The 13,494-nt window shown below is 29.1% G+C and overlaps 1 protein-coding gene across 1 annotated transcript; it reads left to right on the top strand.

Moving 5' to 3' along the window:
- Window positions 1-4,462: 4,462 nt before the first annotated feature.
- LOC135128828 (uncharacterized) lies at window positions 4,463-12,445 on the top strand. The gene is made up of 5 exons (XM_064055907.1): window positions 4,463-4,582; window positions 4,630-5,076; window positions 5,131-5,264; window positions 11,473-11,578; window positions 11,626-12,445. The coding sequence occupies exons 1-5, from the start codon at window positions 4,463-4,465 to the stop codon at window positions 12,280-12,282; spliced, it is 1,464 nt and encodes a 487-aa protein (XP_063911977.1). The 3' UTR covers window positions 12,283-12,445.
- Window positions 12,446-13,494: the final 1,049 nt, after the last annotated feature.

Here is a 13,494-nt window from a genome sequence, read left to right as displayed (position 1 = left end):
GTATTTTTCGATTTTTCCAATTAAAGATATTTTTATTTTTTGATTTTTCAATTGCTGATTTTTTCGTTATCCGATTTTTTTTATTTGTTCAATGTTTCGTTTTTTTTAATTTTTCAGTTTTCGATTTTGTAATTGTACAGTTTTTCCATGTTTATTTTGTCATTTTTGGATTTTTCAATTTACATTTTTTGTATTTTTCGATTTTTTAGTCTCTAGACATTTTAATTTTTCGATTCTTCAACTTTTGAATTTTACAATTTGTCGATTTTTGTATTTCTAGAAAACTTTGTTTTTCGATTTTACAGTTTCTTGTTTTTCATCAAATTTTCAGTAGTTTTTTCAATTATCGAAGTTTTCAGTTTTTCAAGTTTTGAGATTACAATTTTTAAATTTCTCGGTGTTTCAAGTTTCGTTTTTTCTATTTTTGATTTTCAATTTTGCAATTGTTCGATTTTTCTGTTTTTTAAATTTTCAGGGTTTTCATTTTTAATAAATTTGCCCATTTGTTGAAACATTAAAAAACGAAAAATTGAGAAAATGAAAAATTAAAAATAAAGTACTTCTAAGTGGATAATGCTAAATTATTTTGTTTCTTCGATTTTTTGATTTCTCAATTCGAGATTTTTAAATTTTTCGTTTTTTTGATTGATAATTTTTCGATTTTTCCGTGTTTCGTTTTTACATTTTTACATTTCTCCATTTTTTAGTTTTTCAATTTTCATTATGAAATTGTTGGATTTTTCAGTAAAATTTTTGTATTTGTCGATGTTCTAGTTCACTTTTACAAATTTTCGATTTTAGTTTCTATCTTTTTCTCAGTTGTTCCATTTTTTAATTGCTTTTTCTTTACCCAATGTATGCAATTTTTCGATATTTCAACTTTGGTTTTTCAATTTTTGATTTTCAATTTCTCATTTTTTCAATTTTTCCATTTTTAATTTTTTTTTCAAATAATTATAAGGTTTTTAATATTCAGTTGTACAATTCTTAGCTTTTCCATTGTCCGATTTTTCAGTTTCTGTATTTTTTCAATTCTTCGATTTCTCAACTTTTAAATTTTTCGGTTTTCAGTGTTTCGTTTTTCAATGTTACAATTTTTTAATTTTTCCATGTTTCGTTTTCACAATTTCTTAATTTTTTAGTTTCCCGGTTTTCATTTTAAAATTTTTGGATTTTAGAATTTTTTTTTTATATTTTTGATTATTTAATTTATAAATTTTTGGTTTTCGTTTTTTGAATTTTTCACTTTCTCGATTTTTAATTAATCAGGGCTTTCAGGTTTGAATCTTACAATTTTCAGTTTTTAAGTCTCATTTTCTCGGTTTTTTCAAGTTTTCTTTACTATTTCAATTCTTCGATTTCTCAATTTTTTGATTTTTCAATCCAATTCAAAATTTCGGTTTGAATAAATTTGTCCTTTTGTTGAACAATTAAAAAATGAAAAATCGAGAAAATAAAGAATTAAAAATTGAGAATTTGAAAAATTTTATAACGAAAAACTGCAAAATTGTTTCGTTTTGTCGATTTTTCAAGTTCTCGATTTTTAGTTGTTGCATTTTTTAATGGTTCGGTATTATAGTTATTCGATTTTGTAAAATTTCATTTTGATTAAAATTGGAAATTTTAAAATTGAAAAATTGCAAAATTGTTTAGTTTTTGGATTTTTTCATCTTTCAGTTTCGGGATTTTTTATTTTTTCGTTTTTCCAATTTTTCAGTTATCCGATTTTGCAGTTTTATTTTAATTTTTCCATATTTTTACAATTTTTCAATTTTTCGGTGTCTCGATTTTTAGTTTTTCGATTTTCATTATGAAATTGTTGGATTTTTCAGTAAAATTTTTGAATTTTTCTATTTTTCCATTTAAAGATATTTTTATTTTTTGATTTTTCAGTTACTGATTTTTTCGTTATCCGATTTTTTTTACTTGTTCAATGTTTCGTTTTTTTTTTAATTTTTCAGTATTCGATTTTTTAATATTACAGTTTTCCCATGTTTATTTTGTCATTTTTGGATTTTTCAATTTGTATTTTTTTGTATTTTTCGATTTTTTAGTGTCTAGATATTTTAATTTTTCGATTCTTCAACTTTTGAATTTTACAATTTGTCGATTTTTCTATTTCTAGAAAACTTTGTTTTTCGATTTTACAGTTTCTTGTTTTTCAATTTTTCAAATTTTTAGTTTTTTTCAATTATCGAAATTTTCAGTTTCTCAAGTTTTAAGATTACAATTTTTAAATTTCTCGGTGTTTCAAATTTCGTTTTTTCTATTTTTGATTTTCAATTTTGTAATTGTTCGATTTTTCTGTTTTTTAAATTTTCAGGGTTTTCATTTTTAAGGTTACAATTTTCCCTTTTCCAATTGTTGACCTCTTAGTTATTCGATTTTGAGTTTCTTTATTTTTTCAGTTCTTCGATACCTCAATTTTTTAATTGTTGGGTTTTTCAGTGTTTCTTTTTCGATTTTTCAGTTTTTAATTTTTTGATTTTTTAATTTTTCAGTTTTAATAAATTTGCCCTTTCGTTGAAAAATTAAAAAACGAAAAATTGAGAAAATGAAAAATTAAAAATAAAGTACTTCTAAGTGTGTAATTCCAAATTATTTTGTTTCTTCGATATTTTGATTTCTCATTTCGGAATTTTTATATTTTTCGTTTTTTTAATTATTGATAATTTTTCGATTTTTCCGTGGTTCGTTTTTACATTTTTACATTTCTCCTTTTTTTAGTTTTTCGAGTTTCATTATGAAATTGTTGGATTTTTCAATAAAATTTTTGTATTTTTTAATTTGTAGATACTTTAATTTTTCGATTTTCTAATTTGCTTTTTAATTTTTCGATTTTCTATCTGTTGAATTTTACAATTTTTCGTTTTTTCGATTTTTCAATGTCTCGATTTTTAATTTATCACTTTTTCAGGTTTCAATGTTACAAATTTTCGATTTTACAGTTTCTATGTTTTTCTCAGTTGTCCATTTTTTAATTGGTTTTTTCGTTACCCAATTTTCAGTTTGGCAATTTTTTCATTTTTTCGATATTTCAAGTTTGGTTTTTCAATTTTTGATTTTCCATTTTTAATTTTTTTTTTCAAATTTACAATTTTGTAATTGTTTCAATCTTAAATTTGCCGATTTTTAATTTTTCACTTTTTTCAAATAATTATTAGGGTTTTTATTATTCAATTGTACAATTCTTGCCTTTTCCGTTATTCGATTTTTTACTTTCTGTATTTTTCAATTCTTCGATGTCTCAACTTTTAAATTTTTCGGTTTTTCAGTGTTTCGTTTTTACAATTTCTTTTTAGTTTTCCGGTTTTCATTTTAAAATTTTTGGATTTTGAATTTTTTTTTTTGTATATTTGATTATTTAATTTATAGAAGTTTTTATTTTTCGTTTTTTCAATTTTTCACTTCTCGATTTTTATTTAATTAGGGTTTTCAGGTTTCAATATTACAATTTTTCGATTTTTCAATTGTTTTTTCAATTATCCTATTGTTCAATTTCTCAATTTTTTCATTTTTCGATTTTTCAATTTTTAAATTTTTTGAATTTCAAGTTTCATTTTTCAATTTTTGATTCTCATTGTCTCGGTTTTTTCAATTTTTCTCTATTTTTTCAATTCCTCTACTTCTCAATTTTTAAATTTTTTGATTTTTCTATTTTATAATTCTTAGACGTTTCAGTGTTACAATTTTCTGATTTTTAAATTTTTTAATTTTTCAAAATTCAGTTTGAATAAATTTGTCCTTTTGTTGAACAATTAAAAAATGAAAAATCGAGAAAATAAAGAGTTAAAAATGGAGAATTTGGAAAATTTTATAACGAAAAACTCGATTATTTAGTTTTTCGATTTTCATTTTGAAATTTTTGGATTTTTGGTTTGAATAAATTTGTCCCTTTGCTGAAAAATAAAAAACACGAAATTGAAAAGCTAAAAAACTAAAAGTTTAAAACTCAAAAAATTGTAAAATAAGAGAACTAACAAAGTCAAAAATTTGCCTATCACAAATTTTGATATGACGGTATCATTAAATTTTTGAGGGGGATGACTAGATAAATTTTGGTGAATGTTTACGATCCACACAATATTTTTAAAATTTAATTTCATTACAACCTGTCTAACAGTTGCGGAGATTATTTGTCTAATATAGTTGCCAGAAGACGACAGATAAGTGGAAATGGGAAACTATTTTTTCATATTCTAGGATGTACGAAAGTCGACAGTTAAATTAAAAAAAACATTCTGAAAATCCTTGTAGTGTGATTATAACAAAATTTTGCACGGACCTCGCACGTGAGAGTAATCGGAAATACTGTTTTCAACGAAGTAGAAAAAAACAACTAAAAACTACAGGTGCAAGTTGGTCTTTTACTCACAAAAAGCAATAAGAAACCATCAGTTGTGGCTGTTCTACCAACGAATTTTATTAATTTGCCACGAATAGATCGAGTTCAGCAAATAAAATGCCAGAGTCTACGAGTAGTGCCATAACGGAAGACTATATAGATGACAACTGGTCGGTGTCAATCGCCCCAACCACCCCGTTGATAGCTTTCGACGACCTAATAGAAGAATACACCAAGGTAAATACCATCATTCTTTGAAAATTATTTATTCGTGTCTTTTTTAGGAAGGTTTCTTGATAGGTGAATTGAAAGGACTACAAGAGGTACCGATTAGTGATGAGGTTGAAAGACCATACACCCGTTGCAAAACTCTGGAAATTAAAACGTTCTTGAAGTCGTTGAACTATCAACCTTTCTACGACAGATACGGGAGAGTCATTCCTGAAGTAGTGAAGAAATTGCTGGGAAATTTGCTTCCAGTCACAGTTGGCTGGTACCGATGCAGATCATTCCGTGGCACCAAGATAACTCAAAAGGAGAATATGATTCACAGAGACCTTATGAGTTTGGTGCCCCTGCCAAAATATTTTGTTTTTTGTATAATAAACAAACCGACCGAATATTACAGCTCATTTAATTTTGGTGGGATGTTCTTCCAGTACAACGACTCTTTGTTCGAGCCAGTGCCTTCCAAGTTGGAAGGCGCAGGGCCGTCGGATTTGCCAGAAAACGTGAGTAGAGAAATTTTTGACAATTTTGATACACGTCTAACCCAGGTTGTTCAGGAGGTTCTGTCGGTGGAATCAGGTGTGCATGAAGTGTACAGTCAACCCCCTGTGCTGTTGAGGGACCAGAATGGTAGAACTAATTCGCTAGATTTCTACAATAATCTTATCCCGTTAAATTTAAGTCTAAAAGAGTAAGTAGTTTTAAACTGTTCAAAATTTATCATAATGTTGTTGTCGTTTTTGTCACATTTACTTGTCATGTTTTTTTTTCGTCGTTGAGTGCTCATAGACAAATAGTCCAATCATGGCCGACTCCATTAATCTCTTTAGAGATTAATGGAGTCGGCCATGGTCCAATAAATTCTTACTTTTATTTTAAAATATCGTTAGGTGATTAAAATTTTAAGAATGGATATCTAAAAGGGTTTTTTAACATATTAAAAACGGTCGCTAAAAATTTGAAATTGGCAATTTTGGGAAAATAAAAAATTCCTCGTCTATGTTGTATTATTTTATTTGTTTATATTACTATACTAGATATTTTTCTAAATTTTTCGCTGTAAAGATTTTCTACTATTACGCAAAATGGTTTTATTTTGGAAAACTCCTTCTCATGCCATATGACGCGATAGGAGTTTGCAACCAATGGCACGTAAAAAGTGCAGACTTGATTTTGTAAAACAAGAAATTCCAAAGTAGTTGGAATGAAGATAATGAAGACATTGAGTTTTCTTTTCATAGCATAAGATATTTCGTCGTCTGAGAACTTGTTTGATGTACAGACCAGAACGCACTCAGGCCAATATCGACTCTAAGCGTTCGGAAACGATTTGATTTATAAGCCATGATTCGTGATCTGATACACATCCTAACCGGTTTCGACCATAATTTCTTGCTGTTTCAACTTTCGAATTCTCAGTTTTTCGAAATTTTAGGTTGGGGACTTTTCAGTTTACTCCTCAATTTTTGGATTTTACAATTTCTCAATTTTTCAATTTCCCGGTTTTCAGTTTTTCTCTTCAATTTTAAGATTTTTAAATTTTTCGATTTTTTCAATTTTTGACTTTTATAAACTCTTTTTCAATTAATTCATTTTTCAGGTTTTTTAGTTTTTCAATTTTTCTATTTCTTTAGGTTTCGATTTTTCAATTTCATTTTTTTGATTTTTCAGTTTACTTGTTATTCTTATTATTCTATATTTTTCGATGTCTCAATTTTTCGTTTCTTTGGATTCTGAGTTTTTGGATATTTCAGTTTTAGGATTGTTCAGTTTTTCGATTCGTCAGTTTTTCTTTCATTTTTCAGTTTTTCGATATTTCAGTTTTGGGATTTTTCAATATTTCTATTCTTGGACTTTTCCATTTTTGACTTTTGGATTTTTCGATGTGTCGACTTTTTACTTTTTCGATCTCTCAATTTTTTGGTATTTTAATTGTTCAATATTTAAAATTTTAGATTTTTCGATTTCTCGATTTTTCATTTCAGTTCTTCAATATTTCAGTTTTTCAAATACTTTAATTTCTTAATCTATCGATTTTTCGACTTCCCGGTTTTAGATTTTCTGTTCTCAATTTTCTGTTTTTCAATTGTCATTTTGTCAAATTTTCGATTTTTTAATTTTTCAAATTTGACTTTTATAAATTCTCAATTTTTCGATTTTTCAATTAATCGATGTTTTGATTTTCTCATTTTTTGACTTTCTGTTCTTCAATTCTTTAATTTTTGGATTTTTCAGTTTTTGATTTTTCATTTTTTAGTTTTCTTAAGATTTCGATTTTTCGACTTCAGTTTTTGGATTTTTCGATAGTCCAATTTTTCGGGTTTTTAGGTTCTCAGTTTTTGGATATTTCAGTTTTGGGATTTTTCAATATTTCTGTTCTTCGACTTTTCCATTTTTGACTTCTGGATTTTTCGATGTGTCGACTTTTTACTTTTTCGATTTTTAAATTTTAGATTTCTCAGTTTTTGGTATTTTAATTTTTCAATATTTAAAATTTCAGATTTTTCGATTTATCGATTTTTTATTTCAGCTCTTCCATATTTCAATTTTTCAAACGTTTCGATTTTTCAGGTTTTTGATTTTTCATTTTTTAGTTTTTTTAAGGTTTCGATTTTTCGACTTCACTTTTTGGATTTTTCGACTTTTTAGGTTCTCAGTTTTTGGATATTTCAGTTTTGGGATTTTTCAGTTTTTCGATTCGTCAATTTTTCTTTCATTTTTCAGTTTTTCGATATTTCAGTTTTGGGATTTTTCAAAATTTCGGTTCTTCGACTTTTCCATTTTTGACTTCTGGATTTTTCGAGGTGTCGACTTTTTACTTTTTCGATTTCTCAATTTTCAATATTTAAAATTTTAGATTTTTCGATTTCTCGATTTTTAATTTCAGCTCTTCCATTTTTCAATTGTTCAAACATTTCGATTTCTTAATCTTTCAATTTGTCGACTTCCCGGTTTTAAATTTTGTTTTTCAATTGTCGTCTTTTCAGTTTTTCGATATTGAATTTTTTACATTTTTCGGTTTTTTGATATTTTCATTTTTCAATATTTAAAATTTTAGATTTTTCGATTTCTCTATTTTTCATTTCAGCTCTTCCATATTTCAATTTTTCAAACATTTCGATTTCTGACATTTATAAACTGTCAATTTTTCGATTTTTTAATGAATCGATGTTTTGATTTTCCCATTTCTTGACTTTCTGTTCTTCAATTCTTTAGTTTTTGGATTTTTCAGGTTTTTGATTTTTCATTTTTTAATTTTTTTAAGATTTCGATTTTTCGACTTCAGTTTTTGGATTTTTCGATTGCCCAATTTTTCGACTTTTTAGGTTCTCAATTTTTGGATATTTCAGTTTTGGGATTTTTCAATATTTCGATTCTTCGACTTTTCGATTTTTGACTCCTGGATTTTTCGATGTGTCGATTTTTTTGCTTTTTAGATTTTTCAATATTTCGATTTTTAAATTTTAGATTGTTTAATTTTTAAAATTTTAGATTTTTCGATTTCTCGATTTTTCATTTCAGTCCTTCGATATTTCAGTTTTTCAAGTTTTCGAATTTTTCAAATGTTTCCATTTTTTTCTTACTCTTTTGATTTTTCGGCTTCCCGGTTTTGGATTTTCTGTTTTTCAGTTGTCGTTTTTTCAAATTTTCGGTTTTTCAATTTTTCAAATTTGACATTTATAAACTGTCAATTTTTCGATTTTTTAATTAATCGATGTTTTGATTTTCCCATTTCTTGACTTTCGAGGCTTTCGATATTCCTGTTCTTCAATTCTTTAATTTTTCGATTTTTCAGGTTTTCGATTTTTCATTTTTTAGTTTTTTAAGGTTTCGATTTTTCGACTTCACTTTTTGGATTTTTCGATTGTCCAATTTTTCGACTTTTTAGGTTCTCCGTTTTTGGATATTTCAGTTTTGGGATTTTTCAATATTTCGATTCTTCGACTTTTCGATTTTTGACTTCTGGAGTTATCGATGTATCGATTTTTTTACTTTTTCGATTATTTAATCTTTGGATTTTTCGACCTCCCGGTTTTAGATTTTCTGTCGTCAGTTTTCTGTTTTTCAATTGTCATTTTGTCAAATTTTCGATTTTGTTAATTTTTCAAATTTGACATTTATAAACCGTCAATTTTTCGATTTTTTAATTAATCGATGTTTTGATTTTTCCATTTCTTGACTTTCAAGGCTTTCGATATTACTGAAAATCTGAAAATCCTTTTAGTGTGATCATAACAAAATTTTACACTCATACGTGAGAGTAATCGGAAATACTGCTTTCAACGAAGTAGAAAAAATTGGTCTAAAGAGTTTAGACAGTACTTCCCTCGCTGTCGGAAACTTGACGACTGCATGCCTATTGTGTTTTTTTTTTCTCATTACATTTTTGTAGTGGGAATTTAAAAAAAAATTGTGATGACGTCATCAACATTTTTGCAAGGACACGTATATCAGTTGGGATAGATGTAGTGTAATACTAAGAATAAAATTATTCTATTCCCAAATTTTCGGGAAAATGAATTGGGTCGTTTTGATTATTGATTTCTTATAATCAATAAAATAACGAAACAATTTACTCACGTATACGGCGTCGGTGTGTAATATCTAGAGAGCGGATTTCTGTCGGGCTAGGCAAGGCCAAACTCGGTACGGCTCGTACGGGATGCGAATTCATTGCGGTTGCGGACTGCACTTCGTTTATTTGAGATTAGAATAACGCTGTTTCGTTGCACTCTGCTGTTAATTCCCGTTCTCATTTACTTAGCCGTTTGATTAATAAATCGTTAATTATATTTATGGAATTAGTACCGATTAAACGTGACGTAGCCCGACAAAAATCCGCTGTCTAGTAATATGAAAGGCAACTGAAAATCGTTTATGTATAAACATTCTTAATTTAAGATGACAAGCGTAACAACATACGTGAGAGTCAAACAGAGAAACTGTAAACAAAATGACCATCGGTTTTATTGCTTCGACTTCCGCTTATTATATAAAACATTGGGTTTTATTTTAATTCTTGACGGTGAAATTCACAATTGGTTGATTATAAACATGTCTATTTCACATTCGCGGAACCAAGTGAGCGCATAAAACAAATGCAGGTCTGTAATGTTAAAGTCGATGTAAATAAGCGTGCTACCCTTATGTTTCACCCGAGTTTTTCCTTTAACAAATTTTGTGTCTACCAAATTGGGTTGGTTGGGGTGTAATACTAATAATAAGTGTTGCCTTTAATTTAATCAATAAAATAAATTGACTTCATTAATTTTTTTGAACCACCTCTTAAGAAAATCTAAAAAATATGAATGGAATGATAAATCACAAGTACAAACTCATCATATTTTTTGCATTTTAGATAGGATTTATTCAGCAAAATTTAAGGGTGACGTCATCAATTTTTTTAGGAGGGATGAACAAATACATTTTGAACGAAAGTTTACCATGCTTATAATAACTTTAAAATATTCCCAAGATTTCAAAGCATTCGGTTTTGTAATTCCTGATTAAATCGATAAAATAAATTCACGCCTTCATTAATTTTTTTGAGTCACCCTGCATATGCAAATCCAAAAATATGAATGGAATGATAAATCACAAGTACAGACTCATCATATTTTGTACATTTTAGATATGATTTATTCGGCAAACTTTCGAGCTGACGTCATCAAGTTTTTGGAGGGGATAAGCAAATATATTTTGACTAAACATTTATTATGCTCTTTATGACCTTAAAACATCTGCAAGATTTCAGAGCATTCGGTTTTGTAGTTCCTAATTAAATCAATAAAATATATTTACGCATTCATTAATTTTTTTGAGTCACCCTGTATATGCAAATCCAAAAAATATGAATGGAGTGATAAATTACAAGTACAGACTCATCATATTTTTACAGTTTAGATAGGATTTATTCGGCAAACTTTCGAGCTGACGTCATCAATTTTTTGGAGGGGATAAGCAAATATATTTTGACTAAACATTTATTATGCTCTTTATAACCTTAAAACATCTGCAAGATTTCAAAGCATTCGGTTTTGTAGTTTCTGAGTAAATCAGTAAAATAAATTTACGCATTCATTAATTTTTTTGAGTCACCCTGTATATGCAAATCCAAAAAATATGAATGGAGTGATAGATCACAAGTACAGACTCATCATATTTTGTACATTTTAGATATGATTTATTCCACAAACTTTTGAGCTGACGTCATCAAGTTTTTGGAGGGGACAAGCAAATATTTTTTGACTAAAGATTTATGATGCTCTTTATAGCCTTAAAACATCTGCAACATTTCAAAGCATTCTGGTTAGCAGATTAAAAATTAAATTTCAAAATGTTGTTTTATAATTTTGATTTTTTTTCCAAAAATCTGGACGTTTCGGGTGAAAAGTCGATTCAGAGTTGTAAACTACATGTGTAGGACTATGTTATTTTATACAATTGAAAACCCATTTACTATGTACAATTTTGAAGTGACGTCATCGCATTAGTGGTGGGGATGATTAGACAAATTTTGGTTAGCGTTTTACCATCTACATGATATTCTTAATATAAGTACAAAATTTCACAACAATCGGTCGAGTACTTTCGGAGATTATCTGTCTAATAAAAATCCGGGACGGCAGACGGACAGACGGACAGACGGACGGACAGACGGACAGACGGACAGACAGACGGAAATGGGAGACCTATTTCTTCGTCTTCTAGGGGTCATGAAAGATCGAGAAAACGTAAAAGTAGAGAGTCGGCCGACGGACTCGATTACAATACTTCCTTTGCTTACGCTCGGGAAGTAAAAACAACTAAAAACTACAGGTGTAACTTTATCTTTTACTTACAAAAAGCAACAATTTTGGTTATTCTACCAACGAATTTAATTAATTTACCATTTTAAGTAAAAAGACAGAGTCTACGGAAGTAGATAACAAGTGGTCGGTGTCCATGGCCCCAATCACAGTCCCGTTGTTAGCTGTCGACAACCTAGCATATTACCACGTCCAGGTAAATACCATCATTCTTTGAAAATTATTTATTCGTGTCTTTTTTAGCAAGGCCTCTTGATAGGTGAAATGAAAGAAAGATCAGAAGTTGTACCGATTAGCGATGCCGTTGAAAATCCATACATCCGTCGCTACAAAACCTTGCATATTAAAACGTGCGTGAAGTGGAACACAGGTTTCTACAACAATGGGAGACTCAGAGAAATGCTGACGCGTGTGCTGGGAGATTTGTTTCCAAAGATGGTTGGCTGGTACCGATGCACAACAAGCAGTGGCGCCGGGATAACTGCAAGGGAGGCTGTAATTCACCAAAATCTTATGAGTTTGGTGCCTCTGCTTCCAGAATATTTTGTTTTTTGTATAGTAAACTTTGCACAGCCCAAAAATACATTTATTTTTAAACGGACGTTCGTCACGTACAAGGACTTTCGGTTCGAGGTAGTTCCTGAAGAGATAATGAAGCCATTCTCACCCCGTTTGGTAGGCGACGAGTTCCTACGAATGTACCCTGGGATACCTAGCGCAGAGCAGAGAGATTTTACAGAACTAAAAAGACTATCAGAGTACCGAAAAAACATGATTAGACGATTACTTGAAAATGCTGGTGCACGTCTAACCCAGATTGCTGAGGAGCTTCCGAACCTGGAAAATCAAACGAATGAATTGGAACGTCGATTGTTAGCGCAAATTATGTTATTTTGGTAATTCTGGATGTATGTGCTTGATTTACCCATGTTATGTACCGTAAAAGGGTTGTTTTAATTTATTAAAAAATTATCGTAATATTGTTCTCGTTTTTGTCATATTTACTTATCATCTTTTTTTTGGTGTCCACAAACAAATGGTCCAATAAATTCTTACTTTATTTCTTGACTCTTTTATTTTTGAAGCCCGTATTTTAGGTGGTTAATATTTTGATAACAGGGGTTTAGAATGGTTTTTTGAAATATTAAAAGTTGTCCCTAATAATTCGAAATTAGAAAATTTGAGAAAATTAAAGATTCTTCGTCTATGTTGTATTTTTCGTTTGTTTATATTGCTATATAACTAGGATATTTCTCTAAATTTTTCACTGTAAAGATTTCTGTTTTTAGCCAAAATGGCTTTATATATATATATATATATATGTATGCACGGTATGTTGTTACCTCCGAAGTATATACGTATAGTACGTTGTCACCTCATCTACAACGTTCCTACCTCCGTTTTCGGAGGTAGAAACGTTTTGCCTTGTAAATAATTTTTTAATCATCTAGGGGGCGCTAGGAGCTTGATTTTCAATTTTCGTCTGGAGGTCATAACGTGCATCCCATAGTCGCAACTTTTTATTTTAGTTCAGCTGTAGACCGTTGGCGCTGGCGTCGCTTACCTTTATACACTGCTAGTATGTTGTTACCTCCGGCATATAAACTGTACGTTCTGACCTCTGAAACTTGGCAACGTCGCCGTCATACATATGTCCAACGCATGGTAGAAGGAAACATGGTATCGACTGTTACGTCCAGAGACTTTAATACATACTGTATTTAAAGTCTCTGGTTACGTCCAAAGGCATCAAATTAGGGCCAAATTTAAAATACATTAATTTGCAATCACCCCGGAGACTAGACAACGTGTTGGAAAACTGTAGCCTGCAGTTTCTATCTTGTTTGATCTCATCAGTACAGCACATTCCATCAAGTTGTCTAGCATTCATTGTGTTTCGTTTATGTGCTTAAGATTTTAAACTTGCTAATTTCACTCCACTCTTTCTTGTTAATCTTTATGCTCCTTGCCTAAGAATGACATTAATTTACAAATTTAAACTTTTTTTCATATCCAAAAATAAAAAAAATATTTTTTACTTCTAAATTACTTATTGATAACAAATCCAAAAATGGATACTAATCCTTATCGCGTCAGCTTTTAATACAAAAT

Source organism: Zophobas morio, unplaced genomic scaffold (genome assembly GCF_036711695.1).
Source record: "Zophobas morio isolate AGI-343-1 ecotype UQ-CSIRO unplaced genomic scaffold, CSIRO_AGI_Zmor_V1 ptg000014l, whole genome shotgun sequence".
Taxonomy (NCBI): Eukaryota; Metazoa; Arthropoda; class Insecta; order Coleoptera; family Tenebrionidae; genus Zophobas; species Zophobas morio.
Note: the sequence above shows the minus strand (reverse complement) of the source record. Positions and strands in the feature narration are given on the sequence as shown.

What these genes read in the sequence shown, in the direction of transcription:
- LOC135128828 (XM_064055907.1), top strand. Translation starts at nt 4,463, where the DNA reads ATGCCAGAGTCTACGAGTAGTGCCATAACGGAAGACTATATAGATGAC. An exon ending in CGTCGGATTTGCCAGAAAAC is followed by an intron (nt 5,077 to 5,130) that starts GTGAGTAGAGAA and finishes CAGGTTGTTCAG; the next exon opens with GAGGTTCTGTCGGTGGAATC. An exon ending in TTAAATTTAAGTCTAAAAGA is followed by an intron (nt 5,265 to 11,472) that starts GTAAGTAGTTTT and finishes TACCATTTTAAG; the next exon opens with TAAAAAGACAGAGTCTACGG.